We start from the raw sequence: 22,963 nt of genomic DNA on the forward strand, positions 1-22,963 counted from the left end.
AGTCACCTTATCAACAGTCATCCCAGCACTGGAACAGGGGGACTGGTTCTTAGCTCTGGACTTCCAAGACGTGTACTTCCGTATCACCGTACATCTTTCTCCCAGGCAGTTCCTCGGATTTGTCCTGGGGTCCGACTATTACCAATACAATGTACTACCCTTTGGCGTCTCCCTCAGCACCCAGGGTATTTTCCAAAGTCCTCACAGTGGTGGTGGCGCACTTCTGCAGACAAGGGATTATAATATTCCTATACCATCTCCTTCCCTAAACCACATAGCAACTAGCATGAGGCCACGCTACACGCTGTGGATGTCAGACGAGCCGTTCAGCTTGACAGAACTAAATCATTCAGACAATTACCACACTTATTACTCTCTCTCTTGCTGAAAGATCCTGGTTGGACCCAGGCCCACCCTACTCCACGGGGTCCTAGCCCAGGGCTCTAACAGTGGCAGAGTGTTCCACTACTGGGTCAGTGGGGATTCAGCCGAAACACACTGACCTGGATTCAGGTAACAACACAACCTGACTATCATCTGGTATCCCTGGGCTACTTCGTTTTCACCCCTTGTGGTGTATCTATTTTGGGGTCTCCTCCTTCTCCCTGTGGTACATTGCCAGCAGCAGTCCCAGCAGCTCCTCAGCATCCTGGTCAGCTGGCAGCTCTGGTGAGTCCTCAGCCCTGCAGGGGTCGTCTTCAGGCTCCCACTCCAGCAGCGGGTGGGAAGCGTCTGTCTTGTCTAGCAGCTCCAGCCCTACTGAGCTGCAGGGCCCACCTTTTTATACTTTCTGTCCTGCCCCTCGTCATCTGGTGGGGTGGGTTTCTGTGTCCAGGCTCCTCCCCATCAGTCTTGGAGGGAGGCCATGGATCCTCGCTACACAACGCAAAAAGGGATGAGGGGGCATCTTCTGCTCTCCACTCAGCCTTCCCTGAAAAAGATATAGACGAAAGTATAGGGAGAGCACTGATGGGGAAATCAGATGGTTCTAAATTACAGGCATTTCTTCCCCCACCCTCTACATCTGGGTTTCTCACAGCTCTTTGATCTACTATAGAAAGCTCTCTCAACCCATCCCAGACCATTTAGCTCCCTGCTCTACTGCATCAAACAAGGGAGAGAGCTCCTGAGATTTGGGGGGTGGGGCCAGGGAAGAAGACAAATGCACATGCTCTACTTGTTTTCTGACCATGATGTGATTTCACCTTTAATGTAGCATATCTTGTCAGGTGCCTTAAACAAAGCTGTTTAAATAGCCTATGTCAGCCAGAGATCTACCACCGCCAGATCTTAGAAATGGTGCCTGTGGCTGTCTTTTCCTTAGAGTAGCCCGTAGGCTTAAATAAATGTATCCTAGTCAGATTTGAACAGTCTGGTTTTGAATGTCTTCCAGTGTGTATTAGAATAAAAACTTCCCTTTTGATCAAAACTCACATGTCCCTTATTCCATTCAGGTTAAATGATTTTCTTGTGAATGTTAGTTCATCCATGGTGAGAGAAACTCTTCTGTCCTCAACTCTCAGATTTGGGCCCTGGGGAACAGCATAGCATTTCCTTCTTTAAATAAATAAGGGTAGCTAAGGAAGGGGACTAATTTCTTAGGCGCTCTGGAACTGAGAACACCATTTATTGTTAGTAAATTAGAGAATATTTAGTTTTGTATCAGCAGTGAGATCTCACTTTCACTGTTCTGAGAACGAGGTCTGGATTGCTGTAAAGTAAATACAAAATCAACCAAGTGAATTTTTCATCACCTGTCTCTGCAGCATAGAGAAGGCAGTTTTGCCTCCAAGAATGTCTACCCCTCTACAAAGCCCAAAGCAAAAGATTACAGTAAAAGTTATTAAAACTTCTAGCATGAACAAAATCAGTAGACTACAATCTTTCATGGCTTAATATAAAAATAAAGAGAGAAACGAGGGCTCGAGTGAAATATATTGAGCTGTGTCATAAATATAAAGGGAAGGGTAACCACCTTTCTGTATACAGTGCTATAAAATCCTTCCTGGCCAGAGCCAAAACCCTTTCAAATGTAAAGGGTTAAGAAGCTAAGGTAACCCCGCTGGCACCTGACCCAAAATGACCAATGAGAGGACAAGATACTTTCAAATCTGGAGGGGGCGGGGGGGGGGTGGGGAACAAAGGTTGGTCTGTCTGGGTGATGCTTTTGCCAGGAACAGATCAGAAATGCAGCCTTACAACTCCTGTTAATGACAGGTTTCAGAGTAGCAGCCTTGTTAGTCTGTATTCGCAAAAAGAAAAGGAGTACTTGTGGCACCTTAGAGACTAACAAATTTATTAGAGCATAAGCTTTCGTGAGCTACAGCTCACTTCATCGGATGCATTTGATGGAAAAAACAGAGGGGAGATTGATATACACACACACAGAGAACATGAAACAATGGGTTTATCATACACACTGTAAGGAGAGTGATCACTTAAGATAAGCCATCACCAGCAGCAGGGGGGGGGGAAGGAGGAAAATCTTTCATGGTGACAAGCAAGGTAGGCTAATTCCAGCAGTTAATAAGAATATCAGAGGAACAGTGGGGGGTGGGGTGGGAGGGAGAAATACCATGGGGAAATAGTTTTACTTTGTGTAATGACTCATCCATTCCCAGTCTCTATTCAAGCCTAAGTTAATTGTATCCAGTTTGCAAATTAATTCCAATTCAGCAGTCTCTGGTTGGAGTCTGTTTTTGAAGCTTTTTTGTTGAAGTATAGCCACTCTTAGGTCTGTGATCGAGTGACCAGAGAGATTGAAATGTTCTCCAACTGGTTTTTGAATGTTATAATTCTTGACGTCTGATTTGTGTCCATTCATTCTTTTACGTAGAGACTGTCCAGTTTGGCCAATGTACATGGCAGAGGGGAATTGCTGGCACATGATGGCATATATCACATTGGTAGATGCGCAGGTGAACGAGCCTCTGATAGTGTGGCTGATGTGATTAGGCCCTATGATGGTATCCCCTGAATAGATATGTGGACAGAGTTGGCAACGGGCTTTGTTGCAAGGATAGGTTCCTGGGTTAGTGGTTCTGTTGTGTGGTGTGTGGTTGCTGGTGAGTATTTGCTTCAGATTGGGGGGCTGTCTGTAAGGAAGGACTGGTCTGTCTCCCAAGATCTGTGAGAGTGATGGGTCGTCCTTCAGGATAAGTTGTAGATCCTTGATGATGCGTTGGAGAGGTTTTATTTGGGGGCTGAAGGTGATGGCTAGTGGCGTTCTGTTCTTTTCTTTGTTGGGCCTGTCCTGTTGTAGGTGACTTCTGGGTACTCTTCTGGCTCTGTCTATCATGCATTCCTGCAACTACAATACCCACCTGCTGAAGTGAAGAAACAGATTGACAGAGCAAGAAGAGTACCCAGAAGTCACCTACTACAGGACAGGCCCAACAAAGAAAATAACAGAACGCCACTAGCCATCACCTTCAGCCCCCAACTAAAACCTCTCCAACGCATCATCAAGGATCTACAACCTATCCTGAAGGACGACCCATCACTCTCACAGATCTTGGGAGACAGACCAGTCCTTGCTAACAGACAGCCCCCCAATCTGAAGCAAATACTCACCAGCCACCACACAACAGAACCACTAACCCAGGCACCTATCCTTGCAACAAAGCCCGTTGCCAACTCTGTCCACATATCTATTCAGGGGATACCATCATAGGGCCTAATCACATCAGCCACACTATCAGAGGCTCGTTCACCTGCGCATCTACCAATGTGATATATGCCATCATGTGCCAGCAATGCCCCTCTGCCATGTACATTGGCCAAACTGGACAGTCTCTACGTAAAAGAGTAAATGGACACAAATCAGACGTCAAGAATTATAACATTCAAAAACCAGTTGGAGAACACTTCAATCTCTCTGGTCACTCGATCACAGACCTAAGAGTGGCTATACTTCAACAAAAAAGCTTCAAAAACAGACTCCAACGAGAGACTGCTGAATTGGAATTAATTTGCAAACTGGATACAATTAACTTAGGCTTGAATAGAGACTGGGAATGGATGAGACAAATGACACAAAGTAAAATTATTTCCCCATGGTATTTCTCCCTCCCACCCCACCCCCCACTGTTCCTCTGATATTCTTGTTAACTGCTGGAATTAGCCTACCTTGCTTGTCACCATGAAAGGTTTTCCTCCTTTCCCCCCCCTGCTGCTGGTGATGGCTTATCTTAAGTGATCACTCTCCTTACAGTGTGTATGATAAACCCATTGTTTCATGTTCTCTGTGTGTGTGTATATAAATCTCTCCTCTGTTTTTTCCACCAAATGCATCCGATAAAGTGAGCTGTAGCTCACGAAAGCTTATGCTCTAATAAATTTGTTAGTCTCTAAGGTGCCACAAGTACTCCTTTTCTTTTTGCGAACTCCTGTTAAGTTAGTAAGTAATCTAGCTAGAAATGCATTAGATTTTCTTTTGTTTAATGGCTGGTAAAATAAGCTGTGCTGGATGGAATGGATATTCCTGGTTTTGTGTCTTTTTGTAACTTAAGGTTTTGCTTAGAGGGATTCTGTATTTTGAATCTGATTACCCTGTAAGGTGTTTACCATCCTGATTTTACAGAGTCGTAGGAGTCAGATTCTGGTGCTTTTCTTGACTCTGCCACAGACTTGCTGTGTGCCCTTGGACAAATCGCTTAGAATCTGAGTGATTTAGCACCCATTAAAATGAACAGAAAGTCTCCTATTGACTTCAGTGGGCACTAGAGCAGACTATATCTGAATGTTGGTTTCAATCTGTAGAATGGACATGAGACCATGAGCAATAAAAGAATCAATCTGTGTCTTTAAAGTCAGTTTCTTCTAATCTGGAACTATAGACATTATGTACTGATCGTAATTGTCTGGTTAGTCCAGGGTGTCATCACCTGGGTGGAGATAAGGTTGTTTGCATGCCTCAGTTGTGTATTTTCATACTGTTTGCATTTCTTTTATGTTTAAACGTAATACTGGATTTCCTAGGTTTGTTATGCATGTGTTGGAGAGAAATACAATAGCCTTGTAATGTTTTTAAGTATAGGTGTCTGATATGTACTCCAGTTATAAGGTAATTTTATGTGGAATAAATAATCATATCATTAACACTAACGTAAGGCAAACTGTTAACCAACACAAATTTGTTAGTGATTTAATATTATAAGGGTTTTTATTTGCTTAAAGTGTGTGTAGTCTCTCTTCCAGTTGTGTTATCTAACTGAACTCAAAGATTTCTCAACAATAATGTGTTCTTGTGAGATGGGCTCTGTGTGTGCTGAGGATGAAGTAGCTTGGCAAGGATGTTTTCAAGCGATTATAGCTTTGTGTCGCTTCCTTACCTGGCTGGATTAGCAAATCCTTTACAAATGGGCTAACACCATTATGTGTAATACTTGTTACTCTAGAATTATTGTGATATATTGCGCTAGCAATGACTCAGTCGTCACAACGCTTGTGAAATTGACTTGTATCTCAATATTGCCAACCCCAAATGTTCAAATATCATGAGTCAGGCCCCCCAAAAATGTGAGATTGCTTTAAAAATCCGAAGATTTTAAATAAGAAATCTTGGGATCTTTTTCTTTGCTTTTAGGCTTTTGAATTTGTAGGGCGCATTTGAGTCACACTTCCAAAGCTGTCTCTGAAACCACGAAGTCTAGAATCTTTATTTTTATATATCTGTAGATATAAAAGTAAAATAAAATAAAATGAATGAGTTGGTGTGATCGGGGTCCTAGGAGGCCGAACTGAGGTTACTCAGTTAAGGCAAACTGCAAAGAATGGGGAAGACAATCCCCAAAGCTGGTGGATATTCTAATGCTTAAGATTTACCAAGCCAGCACAAAACACCTTCTACAATACCTTACTGGTTGCACAGAAGCCAAAACAACACAGTTTCCTTATAGCAACGCAGCCTTGGGCTTCCACCCAGACACCCAAGTCAGATATGATGAGAAATCTTATTCATCATATAAGAAAGTTCTGCCAATTCCAGAGGATCGGACACATTACTTCCCAAGTTAATGAATATTTCAGATGCATGCTTACAGTCAATTCTTGTTAACTAAACAAAAATTTATTAAAAAAAAGAAAAGGCAGAGTATTGGTTAAAAGATCAGTGTACATATAGACATGAGTACCATTCTGAGATCAGTTTTATAGTAGAGGTGGTGAGCTTTGTAGTTGCAAAGAGTTCTTTCAGAATTAGTCCATAGGTTATAGTCCAGTGTTCATATTCAAGGTGATCCAGATAGGACTGGAGATCTCAATCTTATAACTCAAGCTTCCCCTGCATGAAGCATCAAGCAGATCTGAGATAAAAAAGGATCAGGACCCAAGGGTTTTTTATACAGTTCCAGGCCTTCTCTTGACAACTGGGAGTCCTTATGCGAACAATAGGCAATCACCCAGACTTTGAAGTAGCCCAATTTCCTAAGCATCAAGCTATAAGCTAAAAACCTTATTTTCAAATGGTGCTTTAAATTTAGATAGCCTACACATATATTTAAATTTATATTCAATCTTTAAACAGATTATAAACTTGGCTGCTTCAACAGAAGATTAAATACACACCATAAGACCTCACACAACTAATTTCCACAAACTATTAACTCTCATCTGTCAATGCAAAGGTGAAACTCAAAAGATAGTAAGATCTCCAGCTGTTTTCCACCATTTGCAGGTGATCTGCTATATACTTCAAAAAGAAATCACTAAAGTGATATCCCTATATTTACAATTCATTTAAATGTTGAAGATCTCCTTTTGATCTCTGAATTAACAGAATACAGCATAGACAGGATCTGTTTGATTACATTGTCAACCTCTAACCATATATATGTAAACACCATTAAAACACGAACATTATCTACCAATATATCCCTAAAGGTTGAATTTGCATCATTTATCCTGCAGGATGCTTAACCTTTTCTGGCCATGTGTCACAGGTGGAGATTCTCATATATGTTCATTTGACTCTAGGATGTGAGACCTTAAGAAAAATATTGCAAGACTCATAATAAAGTAGAGAGTCACCAACACGGATGCCCTCTGTTACCCACAGTTGCTTGTTCCCCTTTGGCTCCAAACTCCTTCTGCCCCCAAGTGTTTCCTGAAGTCCATTTTCATAATATAGCCATCCAGCTAGGAGATTTTACTATCTTTTGAGTTTCACTTTTGCATAGACAAGTGAAAGTTGATGGTTTGTGGAGATTAGTTGTATGAGGTCTCCTGGTGTGTATTTAATCTTGTGTTTAAGCAGCCAGCTTTATAATCTATTTAAAGATTAAACATACATTTAAATATATGTGCAGGCTATCTACATTTAAAAATAAGGTTTTTAGCTTATAGATATAGCTTATAGATTCTTTATTTTGAATGTTTCCTTTTTTATCATTCTAAGCAATGTAGAAAGCTCCTTTATTTCTCTCAATAATAAGACGAGTTTATCCTGAAGATTTGCTGCTTTATGCCTGCAACAAATCAAACTTAGAGAAGTACTGCTTATTTGTTTGAGTAGTAGCTGTGTTAGTCTGTATTCGCAAAAAGAAAAGGAGTACTTGTGGCACCTTAGAGACTAACAAATTTATTAGAGCATAAGCTTTCGTGAACTACAGCTCACTTCATCAGATGCATTCAGTGGAAAATGCAATGGGGGAGATGATTTATATACACAGAGAACATGAAACAATGGGTGTTATCATACACACTGGAAGGAGAGTGATCATTTAAAATGAGCTATTACAAGAAGGAGGTGGGGGAGACAGGGAAGAAAACCTTTTGTAGTGATAGTCAAGGTGGGCCATTTCCAGCAGTTGACAAGAACGTCTGAGGAACAGTGGGGGCGGGGGGAGGTGGGGAAGTAACATGGGGAAATAGTTTTACTTTGTGTAATGACCCATCCACTCCCAGTCTCTATTCAAGCCTAAGTTAATTGTATCCAGTTTGCAAATTAATTCCAATTCAGCAGTTTCTTGTTGGAGTCTGTTTCTGAAGTTTTTTTGTTGAAGCATAGCCACTCTTGGGTCTGTTTCGAGTGACCAGAGAGATTGAAGTGTTCTCCGACTGGTTTTTGAATGTTATAATTCTTGACATCTGATTTGTGTCCATTTATTCTTTTACATAGAGACAGTCCAGTTTGACCAATGTACATGGCAGAGGGGCATTGCTGGCACATGATGGCATATATCACATTGGTAGATATTTCTCCACAACATCTGTCTTTTAAGAACCTTGGAACTGCCATTAATATTGAATAGTAAGGAAAGCAAGTTTGTTCAGCAGAAAGAATTATTCCTGTCCTTTGAGTTTTCATTATTAGCATTTCTGAAACGCAAGGGTGGCTGAAATTTACAGCATTAGTCAGTCACACAAGAGAAGGAGGTTTCATAAATGCAGCCAGATGTCATTTAGATGAGCTTGTATGCAACAGGCAAATCATTTCTGGATGAACTGTTAAAACTGCTACAGAGAGTTCTTATCTCTGAACTTAAGTGAGGCACATTAGTCAAATGGCAATACGTTGTGTAAGCGTAGCTCTCCAGGGGCCTCGTTATCCTATCTGTTTCAGTGAAGTCAATGGGAACTGAATACACGACTGACAGACTGATCTAGTCCTGGTAGTGTATTTGGAATGGGAATATTATGAATTTAAGACCAAATAATTACCATAATAGGGAAAAACATACAGAGGGCAAGAGTTTCCCCAAGGCTTCCACTAGAGCAGTGTTCTCCAAACTGTGGAGCATGCCCCCTTAGGGGAGCACAGAGGAACATTGCGGGGGAGGCACAGCAGGGCCCTGGCCAGTCCCCAAAGGGGGGCAGGGAAGGAGTGCCACCCAGCCCCGTTCTGACCCCAGCTCTGCTCCGGCTCTGCCTCCAGCCCCTGGCCCAGCTGTCAACTCTGTTCTTGGCCCAGGGGGAGTGTGGATCACATTCCATTACTGGTAAAGGGGACGCACAAGCGGAACCATTTGCGCGCCACTGCAGTAGATCATACTTCAGGGAGTTGGAGTTTGTCTTCCACCACAATCTTGATGAATAAATATTGGGTTCACTTCCCAAAACATGGAGGTCTTGCATGATCCAGCAATTTTTGCCTTTTTTCTTAAGAAAAAAACAACATGCTTAGGAAACTACATATAAAAATGTTAAATGAATGTTACTAAGGTTGCAAAGTCAAGCACTAGAAAACTAGGAAATGTCTGATTCATGGTTACGGTGAAACCTTAATTCTTGTGAGTGTGAATTATGATAGTCTTTAATTGCAACTCAGTCGCAATTTTTGATAATCATCCCGCAATTCATGTAGGGCCTTACTTATAACTATATATCAATATTTAATAAAGGTGAAAACAAGTTTACAAAATCCAAACAAGAAATTGACATTTTGTGAATATTAGCTTTGCATTAATGTTGAGGTTCCCCTTACATTTTTAATAAAAAATGTGTGATTAATAAAATAGGATTATTTTTGCAATTGCATTATTTGTTTAGGCAAAAATATATGTACATACACTTATAAGTGAGGCCTATTTGAGCTTTGCAAAAAATTAATTGGTATTATAATGATTTTACCCCAACCATAATTTTAAAATAGTGCGGTACCACTTGTATATATAAAAAGTCGACTTTTGTTGCAACAAAATTAAAACAGAAAAGTAATCATGTGACACACAAAATACAATACAGGACAAACTTACAATTAAAGACAAATGGCTCCAGAATTGTATTCATAACTATACAATATAAGGCATTAAGAGCTTAATTATTTAAGCAATTAATTTTAGAAAACTGACAAGTAAACAAAGGAGTTAAATAATTAAATAAGCAAATTATTACCTTTTTATTTAAAACTTTTAATAAGTATGAATTTTTCTCAATTCTAAGTTATTTGCCCACTTGTTGTATTAAGTCAGTAATTTAAGACATTGTCCACTACTTTATATTACTATTTATTTTAAAAAAATCTGCTATATGGAATTAGGTTTTAAATATTAGTCAATGGTTAGGATTAGAAGTAGAGTGTGCATTTCTGTTCCTTGGCAGCCATATCTTCAAGAAAGTTAGTGTTTTCAGGTGCTTCCTCTCTTTCAGCGATGAAGGTTTCTGTAATAACTAGAACTTTTAACTTTTAAAATAGAGAAAGTGAACAGGAGGGGGAGGATTGGAGAGCAACCTAGGAAGGAAGGGAGACCTGAGCTGAGGGAGATTAATAAACGTTGTCAAGTTATCAAAGTACAGGTGGCAGCAGCGTGTTTAGCAAACAGGATATAGAACATTTTTTAACTACTATGTAAAAATATTTGGGAAAGAAGGTTATATTATTTCTCCGAGCGAGAAATGGGGCTCCATGGGTTAAAGCAGTTGGGAACCCGAATCCCTGGTTTTTAATCCTGGTTTTGAGAGGAAAATGAGGGTTGTTATCTGCTCTTGAAAAACCTGAATTTGTTCTCTGTGTCTGTTGCTTTTGTCTGTCTGCCAAATGGATTGCAGGGTTGCCGTTCTTTGCTTTTGGGACATGGATCAGCATTCATGTTACAGTACCTGGCCCGACCCAGGGAAGCTAATGATCCAACCAGCGGACCAAATTTAGTGATGAATCCTGGTCATATGCCACCTGGGGCATGTTGCGCATACATTAAGAAACTGCTGTTAACTGTTTCTGGGAAAATCCATGCATGAATGCATCAATTTTAGGTGTTAACTTGCTTACTCTAGGTTTTTCACCTTGAAATTCTTTTTTATCCACTCTCCTGCAATTAAGTTGCAGCTCCTGTTTCCTACTGTTCCATTTTTTCCTTTTATCTGATATACCAATCTAGAGTCTACTTCCCCCTCCTGTGCACTTACTTCTCCTGTTCTGACAGGCACCAGTTTTGGTCTCATAAGAATGGCCATACTGGGTCAGACCAGTGGTCCATCTAGCCCAGTATCCAGTCTGCCGACAGTGACCAATGCCATGTGGTTTAAGTTTTACTGGAACCTGGCTCTTATGGTACGGTGGTGGTTGCCATGCAGTTGTTAGGTGGTTGTTCTGAGTCATTCCACATGTCCCCATTGCAACACCCATTCCAATCATCCCGTTTCATCTTTTAATTTTGTGAGGGCCACCATTTCTGTCTCCATTCTTCAGGCACTGTATAAATACCCGAAGTCTGTTATAGCCCAAAGAGATTTATAACGGGGGACGGCATTTCTCTTTTTTGCAGTTTCTGCACAGCTGTTTCCAATTTCCTGTTTTGTTCCTGTACTTGCTGTACCATATAATGTCTCTGGACTGCTTGCCACCCTGCTGAGAGAGCGCTTTCCAGGGGTCTCTTACTTCTTTTAACTCTTTTTTTTGTTTTGTTTCTGTCACTTACCCTGCCAATTCCGTGGCATTTTGTCTTAACCATTTTACAGTCATGGCTATAGTTGGCAATATTCTACCTTTTTTACTCTTATTGTTATTTTTAAAGCTCAGTCTCTGCCATCACTTTACATATTCCAGTCCATGATTTTCCACGATCCTTTTTGAAACTCGTATGGACTTCCTTTGCTGGCTACCCAGTGCATCCATACCTCATCAAACTCTGTCGGGATTTGAAGGGAGGGGGTAAGGTGGGGTTCCCTAGCTTGGAGTTTTCTGCCATGTTAGATCGCGATTCCTACAGAGGACAGCTCTCCTACTTACCAGATTAGTGGTCGGGGTCACCAGTGTTAGTTGTTGGCAGCGTGTGTGTTCTCTCTGTGTGTTGTGCTGGCTCTGCGCAGCTAGCCAGCTCAGCAGACCTCGGTTGAACTGCCCAAAGAGACCGTAGAGTCTGTTCAGTGACGAAGGCGCTGGACCAGATTTATTGGCAATGAAGCACGGCTCTAACTCCGTGGATCAATGTCTGCAATTACATAGCATGTATGCCTGTTACAATGGACCAATTCAGTGAGTGGCGGGACTTTCCACTCCCCTCTAGGCCGGAAGAGGGTTAGGGCAAGGTATCTCAACATTTATAGATTGAGACAAACAATCTGGGATAAACAACTTAGGTACCACCTTACGTGTTTTGTGACATGTTAGGTACAAGGGGAGGTAACATTCTCCTGATGTTTCAGACAAACGATCCACATTCATCACTTCTGTCAAATCATCTTGTGCTGGCTTGGGGTGTCCTTATGCTGATCTGCTGGAACATGTTTACATATTCAATGTGTTTTAGCAATGCTGCTGGTACTTGTGCCAAGTTCATGTACCGGCAGGCATCTGCTTTTTGACAGGGCCTGACTTTTGCTCATAGCATAACTTTTGCTGACTTTGATTCAGGGTTCAAGTCTTGCACCAGGCCATGCTTCAGGCTCTTGCTTCCTACTACACCAGCGGTTCTCAAACTTTTGTACCGGTGACACTTTTCACACAGCAAGTTTCTGAGTGCGATCCCCCTCTTATAAATTAAAAACACTTTTTTATGTATAACACTATTATAAATGCTGGAGGCAAAGCATGGTCTGGGGTGGAGGCTGACAGCTCACGACCCTCCCCCCCCCCATGTAATAATCTCACGGCCCCCGGAGAGGTCCCAACTCCCATTTTGAGAACCCCTGTACTACACTAGTGGCTGGTGGGGAACCCAGATCTGTCCTTTGCACCTGTGTTTCAGCCCAGGTAGCCTATAACATGAACCCAAGGTCTATATCTCTTAGTCCTTGCTGCGGTTTCCCTGGGTTTCTTCCTACCTTACTGAATTCTTCCCTCTCTGGGTTTGCCATCCTCCAACACCTTCCAGTCAGGAGTGACAGTAGTCTTTCTTCCTTGCAGACTTTCCCTGCCTTTGCAATAGTCAACAACCTGGCTATATACTGGCCCCACCTGCTCCTGCTCAGCCAAGCTTACTCCTAATTAGTGTCCTGCTTCCTGGCTCCTCCTCTAGGTCTACTCAGGGTTTTAAATGGCCTGCCGGACCACCTTAACCCCTACCAACCCAGCATGGGGCAGGGGCCCCATCACATATGCTAACACACTTTAAAAGAGCACTGATACACAATCTCTTATCTGATGTTTCCTTGGATTATTTAATTCACCATTTTCTTTGAAGTTCAGCCAGAAGAGCTCTGAGTATTTTAGCTCTTTGCATGTGCATGTGTGTGTAACAAAATTTGTATCAGGATGATAATATAATTAAGTATGGTAGAGAAATGCCTCTGCAGTCAAAATAAAAAGTAGAAACCTTGCACATCATATGTAGGTGCTTTCCCTCAGGAAATCACTCTAATTTACTATTCACATCAAGCAGGGAATGGGTTTGTTAATTTGCCCTACAGAAAACACATCACCTCCTCAAGCAGCCCAAGAAAATGACAAAACATCCAAACTGTAGAACTACTGGCAAACATTTTCACCACTGCAGCAAGGGAGGGAAAATGTCACGCAAGAAGAAACCTAGACCAGTAAGAAATTAGAACACTTGTGCTGCTGTCTTAATGTGTGCATTGTTTTAAATTATGTTAATGAGAAAAGTTGGTCCTAATAGCTAAGGTGTGGCTGCCTGGGAGTTCAGCTGGATGCGAGGGTAAATGAAAGGTCAGTTGCTTTTTCAAAGGAATGATTTTATATCAGCTCTGGATACTATATACTTTTTTTTTTACACTTCTTTAGCAGAGATCCATATACATAATCTACCCCCCTCAGACATCCCTGTGCATTGGAGTCCATGAACAAGTGAATTTCAGGTTTCAGAGTAGCAGCCGTGTTAGTCTGTATTCGCAAAAAGAAAAGGAGTACTTGTGGCACCTTAGAGACTAACAAATTTATTAGAACATAAGCTTTCGTGAGCTACAGCTGTGAGCTCCTTTTCTTTAAGTGAATTTCAGTGATGTATAAATATCAGGAGTGTGATAATCTCTGGCAAATGTAATACAATTTGCAGCTGCTTGACAGTTTCTTAAAGGCTTTCCAGATTGCCAGTGACAATTTCACTGTATGGATTAAAATGTTGCTACCATTAGTAGCTCAAATACCAGTAATATTTTTAAAATGTCCTAGTTTCAGATACATTTCCTAGTTTATGTCTGTAGAGACAAATGCTTTTTAACTTTTGAACTATCAGGTTGCTGAATTGAGTGAAGTTTTCTTTTAATTGATTCTGAACTTCACGTTAAACTACACATCAGAACAGAAGCTGCTTGTACAAAATTATGGCAAAATTTCTCATGGCTTGGTATGTTCGTATTCCTGGGCTTTTTCTTTTTTTGTTACAACAGTCACAGTTCTGATATAAGAATTGCTGTCATGTGTTTATACATCACATATTTAGTAGAACCTCTTACAATTAATGATTTTTTTCTCCACAAAAATGCAGAAGATCCTCCCCTTTTTACCTTAATCAGTTGTACAAATTATGGCAGCTGTAAGAAGACCACTACCAGCAATATATAAACATTATATACTCTACCACATAATTACAAAGAATGTTTATAATTCTTCATAATTGTTAACAAATTTGTTTCCACTTGTGTAATCTAAAAAAAGGGTTTCAAGCCCTCATGATTGCAAAGATGACCTTCAGAATGTGAATTGGATATTAACTGATGGCTTGATATCTGCCTGAGTCTGCAGCCAGTCTGAAACATGAGTTCTAAGTGGTTTGAATGTCTCCCTTTTGTTTCAGTGGGCTGTTAGTAATAAAGACTGGCACGGTTTCTGCTAAACTTATAAGCAGTAAATGTCAATATTGATTACCTTTCAACAGTAACTTCCAATGCTTTTCATTGTAGAAGTTACTGTTGAAATGTAATCAATATCAACGTTCACTGCCTATCATTTTAGCAGGATCATCAAGTTAATATGCATGCTTTTGTGGGTCATTGTTGGCTGTTTTGACAGATACTGAGGTGGAGTGGGATAATTAATGGCTTTCAAGGATTGCTGTAGTGGGGAAGAAAAAATTCACAAACATCCCTTCCAAATTTAACCCTTTCCCCAAAAGTGGACGGAGGAAATGTTGTATGTGCTCCTTAGTACCAAAAGCTTGCCACTTGGAAACCACAAACCAAAACCATCTCCCACATCATCTTGGGGAGAAAAAAGCACCAGCTGTTCCGTACCCAAATGCCAAAACCTCCAGCTGTCACTTACCTGGATGCCAAAGCCTCCAGATAGCTCAGACAATATGTTACTGGTTGACAGTATACTGACACAGATGTGACAAGTATTTGCAACACATTTAAAATCTGGGTCAATGTAAAATAAAATCAATTGAGTTTAATATCAAAATAAATTAATAAAACGGTGTTGTACTGAATGACCTGGATTAGAGGGATGGTGAATGGGGTAGGATGGTCAGTGCTGCATAATTTAGATCTAGTGTGCCTTTTAGGATGCAAGGTCCTCACAATATGTCATTTGTATACTAAAAATAGGCCTGAGTCTCAGTGTTTTGATCTGGATCCAGATTCTGACACATACCCTTTTCCCTAAGTTCCAGGTGTTCAGATCCTAGCTTTTGGACAGCCATGAAATTCTGATCTGAGTCGTGTTTCATACTGTGAATCTCCACAAATTTCAGAGTGGATTTGTTTGGCTGAGGCCCATGTCCAATATATTGAATTCATCATTGCTTGCCTGGTTGCAAAGATTTGTATGGCACAGTGATTCCAGAGCTATGCAGCGGTTAAACTGTGCGAGTTCCTAAGGTACCCTTGTCTACCTTAGCCTGATCAAGATGATCTTAGAGAACCTAATGGCTCCAAAGAAGTCAACAGAGATTTTTCTCCTAAAATAGATTCTGAAAGCTTATGCATTACAAAACTATTTTTAGGATTGCTGTCCATCCCACACTTTGGTGGAATAATGCTGCTTTTCCTCAGTCAGTCCCATATCCAGCAAGATTATTAAATCTCAAATAGAATTTAAGTAGGGAAAACCCCCCTGCATGTAGCCAATACAATATGTTATGACTCTACAGGACACATCTTGAAAGTGACAACCCTAACCTTTATATTTGTATAAACTCACTTTATTTAGAAAGAAACAATCCCCAAAAATACAGCAAAATGTTTTAAAAAAAAAAGCATATATTTATATTTGTCTGATCATTATACCTAGTGGTCACATAATGCAATGATGCCTACTACAGCATAACTTCTTCAGGGGTGAGATTTTGCTGTCCACCAATATCGCTGTATAGATTAACTAAAAAAAAAAGTGATTAATACAATGAGAATTATTACCAAGGACATTATTGCTTTTCTACAATATTAGGCAACATGCTGCTAATTCTCTAAGCATTTGGAAGCAAGTAGATGAAAAGAAAATGGTGGTGGAAACCCAAGGAATATGATTTTGAGGAAAAAGAGGTTGATGTAGTAAAGAGACTCTCCACCACTGCTCCTGGTGCACTTCTGATTTCTCACTTGAAGATGTCTAGACAGGAACTAAATGTAACATCTCTCTAAATTATCCAGGTCAGGGTTTAACAAGAGAATAGAGTTGAAGAATTATTGCTGAAAAACTGGAGATTGCTAAAGACCTCCTCTACATTGAGTGTTTATGTTCAAAGGCAAAAATAATATTTTTAATTTAATATACTGTGCTTCTGCGTATTGTACTCAAGCATAAACTCCTTAGAGCCCTAAAATATACTTGTATACTAGGCAACATTTCTTTTATTTTGTTCTCTCTCGACATCCTCAGGCAGCCAATTTGAATTTGTGCAGAAAGAGGCAATTGCTTTTGGAAGTGCCCCACTCTGAACAAAAAGAACAGGAGTACTTGTGGCACCTTAGAGACTAACAAATTTATTTGAGCATAAGCTTTCATGAGCTACAGCTGAGCTGAGCTGTAGCTCACGAAAGCTTATGCTCAAATAAATTTTAGTTTCTAAGGTGCCACAAGTACTCCTGGTCTTTTTGCGGATACTGACTGACACGGTTGCTACTCTGAAACCACTCTGAACACTGACTCTACCAATGTGCGGTTGTGTGTTTGTGTCTCAATGATTTCCTCATTTGACATGGTCATTGATACAGTAAAGATATCTTTCACTGCCATCCCTGTAGAATACACTTCAGCTTTAAGAGTAATGGTGGTTTCTTTCCTCCTTTGCATCATTACCAGAAATAAGACTTTATGGGCCAAATTACACTTTCCATGACATTTGTGTAAACCTATTGCATGTAACCTATTCTGTGAGTCTGAACAGTTATAACTGATTGACTGGAAATTAACAATTGCATTTCATGCACAAGAAGGGAATAGAATCCTATTCACTCTCTCTTAGCTGAGCTGGCTTCTGCAGTTCCTAAAGAATTAAAAAGTAGTGACGTAACCAGATATAATTCTGAACATCTACATGGAGTGCATCTATAGCATAGGTAACAGACATCTTTATATAGTCATTTTTGAAAATAAAATTATGATGTTGGTAGTTTTCATTTTCAGTGTGATACATAAGTTTTTACCTCATTCATGTGGATTCTGTTTGGACACTCTAAAGTTAACCTGATCATTCAGTAAAATACCCTGATCATAGGTTAACTTGTCTTTATGCTCACCTGCGGTGACTTTTAGTATCAAGCTTCCGCTAACCTAGGGTCACCTGAAGCCCAGCGTAACTATCTGCAGAGCATGCCTTCAGTAAAAGCTCTTAGATTTAATGATGGAAACAATACAGCTATCATAAACAAAAGCAAATGAAATAGATGGTAACACAATCAGAGATAAGCTTACAATGATTTTAACAGATGATTCTGATCTTTAAAATCTACAAAATTCCTGAGCAGTTCATATTCTCTTCTTTGCAGCTAGTGTAATATGCAGATTCAGTTTACAAACTTTTGATTTTTATGTTGGTAGATGGAGACATTTGAATTCCTATATTTGCTTTGCCATTATTCACTTGTGACAGCAGAATCCTATTGTTTTAGTACAGATTGCATTATATTAACATTAGTAGAACGGCATAATGGGGTTGGACCTAATGACACATACTGTAACTTGTGAATATTTGTCATTTTCCTTTCTCTAATCACTTTGTGTTTTAAAGAGAATTTTTTTCAGTTTAGCTTATCATTTACAGTACCAATTAATAATCTCACATCTGTTACAGCTTGCAACTTTAGAATTCCCTCCAAAGAAGCTGTTTGGAAATAAGGATGAAAGAGTGATCGCAGAACGGCGGAGTCACTTAGAGGTAATGGTAATTTTTTAACAAACTTTTGAGAATGTATTTAGACAGAGTTCTGTCTGTCTGACCAATAGGAACCATTCCCATATGGCAGAAGTTAAATAGAATATTTGTAAGTGTGAAGTTACTTGCTGCTTCATTTACCACAGGAGATGGCAGCAGTAGATTGCAAAGTAATGAAACATGCTTATCAAAAAAAAAATCCTTCTTGTCTTTTTTAAAAAAAAAAAAGATATTAGTTTTGTTCATAGGAGGTATAATTTATTTAAGGAGGAAAAGATGGTGGATGAGGTGAAGTGAGCGTTCAGTATAGACAGATGGTCTCTACACAGCGTAAGATTTTAAAGAAGATTGCCTACTATAAACTCAATTCATTAGTTGAAGATTTGAAATATTTTATCGTAATTACCTTATCAGAATATCTAGGGATGAAGAGGCAAGCACTCTTTAGGCTTCATTGAGCTTTATTTGTAATCTAACTTCTTTTGAGTTTACTTTGTTTCCTCTCTGAGCTAGTATTAGAATTAAGTTTGATTGTAGCATAACAATGTTTCTGATACTTTTCATTTCCTCTTGCTGTGGTGTGCATACAGTACACAGTTCCAACTGCCAAATCCTTCTCGTTATTCTACAGGGCACCTGTGAGGATTATGTATTTCATCAATAACTCATTCATCATTATAGTATAGCGTATTTGGGTGGGACGGGGGGGAGAGGGAAGACACCAGATTTTGTACTAATGTACACCACTCTGCAACCCTGTTATAGCTAATGGGATTGCACAGGGATGGATGCAAGTCAGTATAGAGTTGGAGCCATTACATTTAAGTTTATATGACAATAAGTGCTGTTTAAACAGAACAAAAAGAAAAAGAAAATTGCATCCTACTCTGAACCTTCTGATTCTTATTTTTAGTAAATCTTTTTCTACATACTACAGCATTTTGTGAAACACAAACATCTCTTTCCACTGACTTTTGAAGGGCTACTACCCAACAGTCGAATTTAAAAATGTAATCTGTTTCCTGGTTTAGGTTCTTCTAGACTAGTTTTAAATGCTTTTCATATTATTAAATCTATGGTTATATTCCATTCTCCATGCTGGAATTAGCTTCCATATTTTGTGGCCCACACAGTAACTTAATCTCTTGCCTTTGTTTATTTTATTGCAATGTTTATACATGTACATCTAAATATTCTAACTGCTGTTTAAAATGATGGGTTTTGACCTGGATTATATAGTATTTATAACTTTAGATATACTCATACAAATAGTCTCTAACATTTTAATTTATTAGTTAAATTAAACCATTTAAACCTTGTTTATTAGTTACATATAGTTCAGCTATCATAATATCTGGACACTATTTACATAAATAAATGCACTATTTCCCTGTACATACTGTACATATTCCCACATTACTCAGTAATCCCCATCAAGAAAGAATCCAAACTAGTGATACTAAAGAAGCCAATGTCTAACGGGATACTAATATCCACTGTCAGGAAAAGCCTGATCAAAGATTTGTGGTAACACACTGTAAAAGTGCAATATTTTGGATTACCAATGACAGTATATTCTGAAGCTTTGCCCCTGCTACTGACAGTGCTTTGCTTTGCTGTTGGCTCCTCTGACTTCTGTGCTGTGAACTAACACCTGAAGTACCTCCGCTTACTGCAGTTACCTTGGCAGAACGAGTGACAGAGGCTGTTTTAGCAATAACTGGCTCCAAGATCAATAAGACTTTTTTAATAATCTCAGCAGCTTGAATTAGACCTGGAAGCAAACTGGCAGTGAGGAACATGTTGGTGTAATGTACTATCAACTACCGATTCTCTAAAAGCATTGGCTTCTATACTTTACACTAGTTGAAACTTTCATGTGGTCTTCAAGATTAATCCCAGATAGAGAACATTTCAGTAGCCGCACCTGAAGGTGAATAATGAATGGATGGCCATGGCAAATGATGCATTACTTTGGTCAGCTGAACATAAAACTAGGCATTTCTGGCAAGGAAATGCAACGAAACTAAAGACTGACTATAGCATCTTGATGCTCAACAGATATAAGCCTCCAGTTGCTCATGCCATCAATCATCAGCTTCTCCTTATCCATAGTCACTCTAAGACAGCTGGCTTTCATCCACCTCCATACATCTGCTGCCGCCAGGGAGAGCAAGGAAATAACAATGCTTGAATCCAATGAAGAAGAATCCGAGAGTTGGTAGTCTTCAACATATTGATGACATTGCATATCATAATAATCACGATCTCCTCTTGAGCCTTGGGAGATGATACACACCAAAACATTTATGACTTTATCCTGTCATTTGTTAGAAGTAATCTAGAGTTGATATGACCTTCTCATAAACAAACTAGGGAAATACAACCTAGATGGAGCTACTATAAGGTGGGTGCATAACTGGTTGGAAAATCATTCCCAGAGAGCAGTTATCAGAGGTTCACAGTCATGCTGGAAGGGCATAACGAGTGGGGTCCTGCAGGAATCAGTTCTGGGTCAGGTTCTTGTCAATATCTTCATCAATGATTTAGATAATGGCATACAGAGTACACTTATAAAGTTTGCTGATGATACCAAGCTGGGAGGGGTTGCAAGTGCTTTGGAGGATAGGATTAAAATTCAAAATGATCTGGAGAAATGGTCTGAAGTAAATAGGATGAAATTCAGTAAGGACAAATGCAAAGTACTCCACTTAGGAGGGACCAATCAGTTGCACACATACAAAATGGGAAATGACTGCCTAGAAAGGAGTACTGCGGAAAGAGATCTGGGGGTCATAGTGGATCACAAGCTAAATATGAGTCAACAGGGTAATCCTGTTGCAAAAAAAGCAAACATCACTCTGGGATGTATTAGCAGGAGTGTTGTAAGCAAGACATGAGAAGTAATTTTTCCGCTCTATTCCGTGCTGATTAGGCCTCAACTGGATTATTGTATCCAGTTCTGGGTGCCACATTTCAGGAAAGATGTGGACAAATTGGAGAAAGTACAAAGTAGAGCAACCAAAATGATTAAAGGTCTAGAAAACATGACCTATGAGGGAAAATTGAAAAAATTGGATCTCTTTAGTCTGGAAAAGAGAAGACTGAGAGGGGACATGACAACAGTTTTCAAGTACATAAAGGGTTGTTACAAGGAGGAGGGAGAAAAAATGTTGTTCTTAACCTCTGAGAATAGACAAGAGCAATGGGCTTAAATTGCAGCAAGGACTGTTTAGGTTGGACATTAGGAAAAGCTTTCTAACTGTCAGAGTGGTTAAGCACTGGAATAAATTGCCTAGGGAGGTATGGAATCTCCATCATTGGGGATTTTTAAGAGCAGGTTGGACAAACACCTGTCAGGGAAGCTAGATAATGCTTAGTCCTGCCTTGAGTGTAGGGGACTGGACTAGATGACCTCTCGAGGTCCCTTCCCAGTCCTATGATTCTAATACAAGATTTTTAAAAGAGAGATTGAATTGTCTCCCTGAAAAACATAAATGTTACGTTCTTTTCAGAGCCTTTATATTGAGTTTATTGGATACAGCCACAACTGTGTGTTACACCATAACAATGTTCTGCATGAATATTGAACTTGGATTTTTCAAGGTCATATGCCAACTATGGCCTGCGGGACTGTTGTGCCCGGCCCCTGAGCTCCTGGCCCAGGAGGCTGCCCCCGGCCCCTCCGCTGCTGTTCCCCCTTGCTCCACTGGCGCAATGCTCTGGGAGCTGGGGCTGAGAGCTTCCGGGGCAGCGCAGCTGCAGAGCCTGGCCTGATCCAGTGCTCTGTGCTGCGTGGCATGGCTGCCTGTCTCTGTCCTGGTGCAGCCGCTCTGCCAGCCACCAGTGCTCCAGGCAGCACAGTAAGGAGGCAGGGAGCTGGGGGGTTGGATAGAGGGCAGGGGAGTTTGGGGGTGGTGGTCGGGGCAGTCGGAGGGCAGGGAACAGGATGGTTGAATGGGGGCAGGGATTCCAGGGGGGCAGTCTGGAAGTAGGGTAGTGGGTTGGATGGGGAGGTGGGGGGCAGTCAGGGGACAGGGAGAAGGGGTGGTCGGATGTGGTGAGGTCCTGGGGGGCCATCAGGAAGGAGGGGGGGTTGGATGGGGTCGCGGGGGCAGTCGGGGGCTGGGGGCAGTCAAGCAGAAGGGATGGTTGGATGGGGCAGGGGTCCCGGGGGGGCAGTCAGGAAGGAGAGGGGGGTTGGATGGGGCGGAGGGGCCAGGGGCGAGCGGGGACAGAGAGCAGAGGGTGGATGGGGCAGGAGTCCCAGGGAGGCTGTCGGGATGAGAAACAAAGGGGGGTCGGATAAGGGGTGGGGGCTGGGCCATGCCTGGCTGTTTGGGGAGGCAGTGTCTCCCCTAACCGGCCCTCCATACAATATCAGAAACCTGATGCAGCCCTCAGGCCAAAAAGTTTGCCCACCCCTGTCATATGCAGACCAGAAATAGGTATTTTCCTCTGGTGGATGACAAAATCTGGTCACTCTTCATAAATGATATTCAGCTGGTTACATTCCAGTAGCGTTTGTAATCTTGAACACACTCTGACTTCTGTCACTATTTCCTAGACAACTTCTATGAAGGACAGGACAGACCCTGATGACTAATCAGATTCAATTAGTATCTCATCTCTGGTGAGCGGCAACAGCTTCTTTCAAGCAGAGGCAAAGTTTAGGTTTTTCTTACTTTTTTTGGAATTAACCAGACAGCATCAAATTAAAAACTTTTACGGATTAAGGCATCATGTACCTTAAGCAAACTCCCATGTCAGGCTAAATTCAACAGTTTGTTTACAAGAATTTTTCCTTGAAT

The 22,963-nt window shown here is 40.7% G+C and overlaps 1 protein-coding gene across 3 annotated transcripts in view; it reads left to right on the plus strand.

Moving 5' to 3' along the window:
• Positions 1-22,963, plus strand: part of KIF16B (kinesin family member 16B) — a 285,774-nt gene that overhangs the window by 194,919 nt on the left and 67,892 nt on the right. For all 3 annotated transcript variants that reach the window (XM_038396918.2, XM_043512060.1, XM_038396916.2), the window contains one exon: positions 18,072-18,155. In XM_038396918.2, the coding sequence (XP_038252846.1) occupies positions 18,072-18,155 (84 nt within the window). The remainder of the gene's footprint in view (positions 1-18,071; positions 18,156-22,963) is intronic.

The sequence above is a fragment of the Dermochelys coriacea genome, chromosome 3 (genome assembly GCF_009764565.3).
Source record: "Dermochelys coriacea isolate rDerCor1 chromosome 3, rDerCor1.pri.v4, whole genome shotgun sequence".
NCBI lineage: Eukaryota > Metazoa > Chordata > Testudines > Dermochelyidae > Dermochelys > Dermochelys coriacea.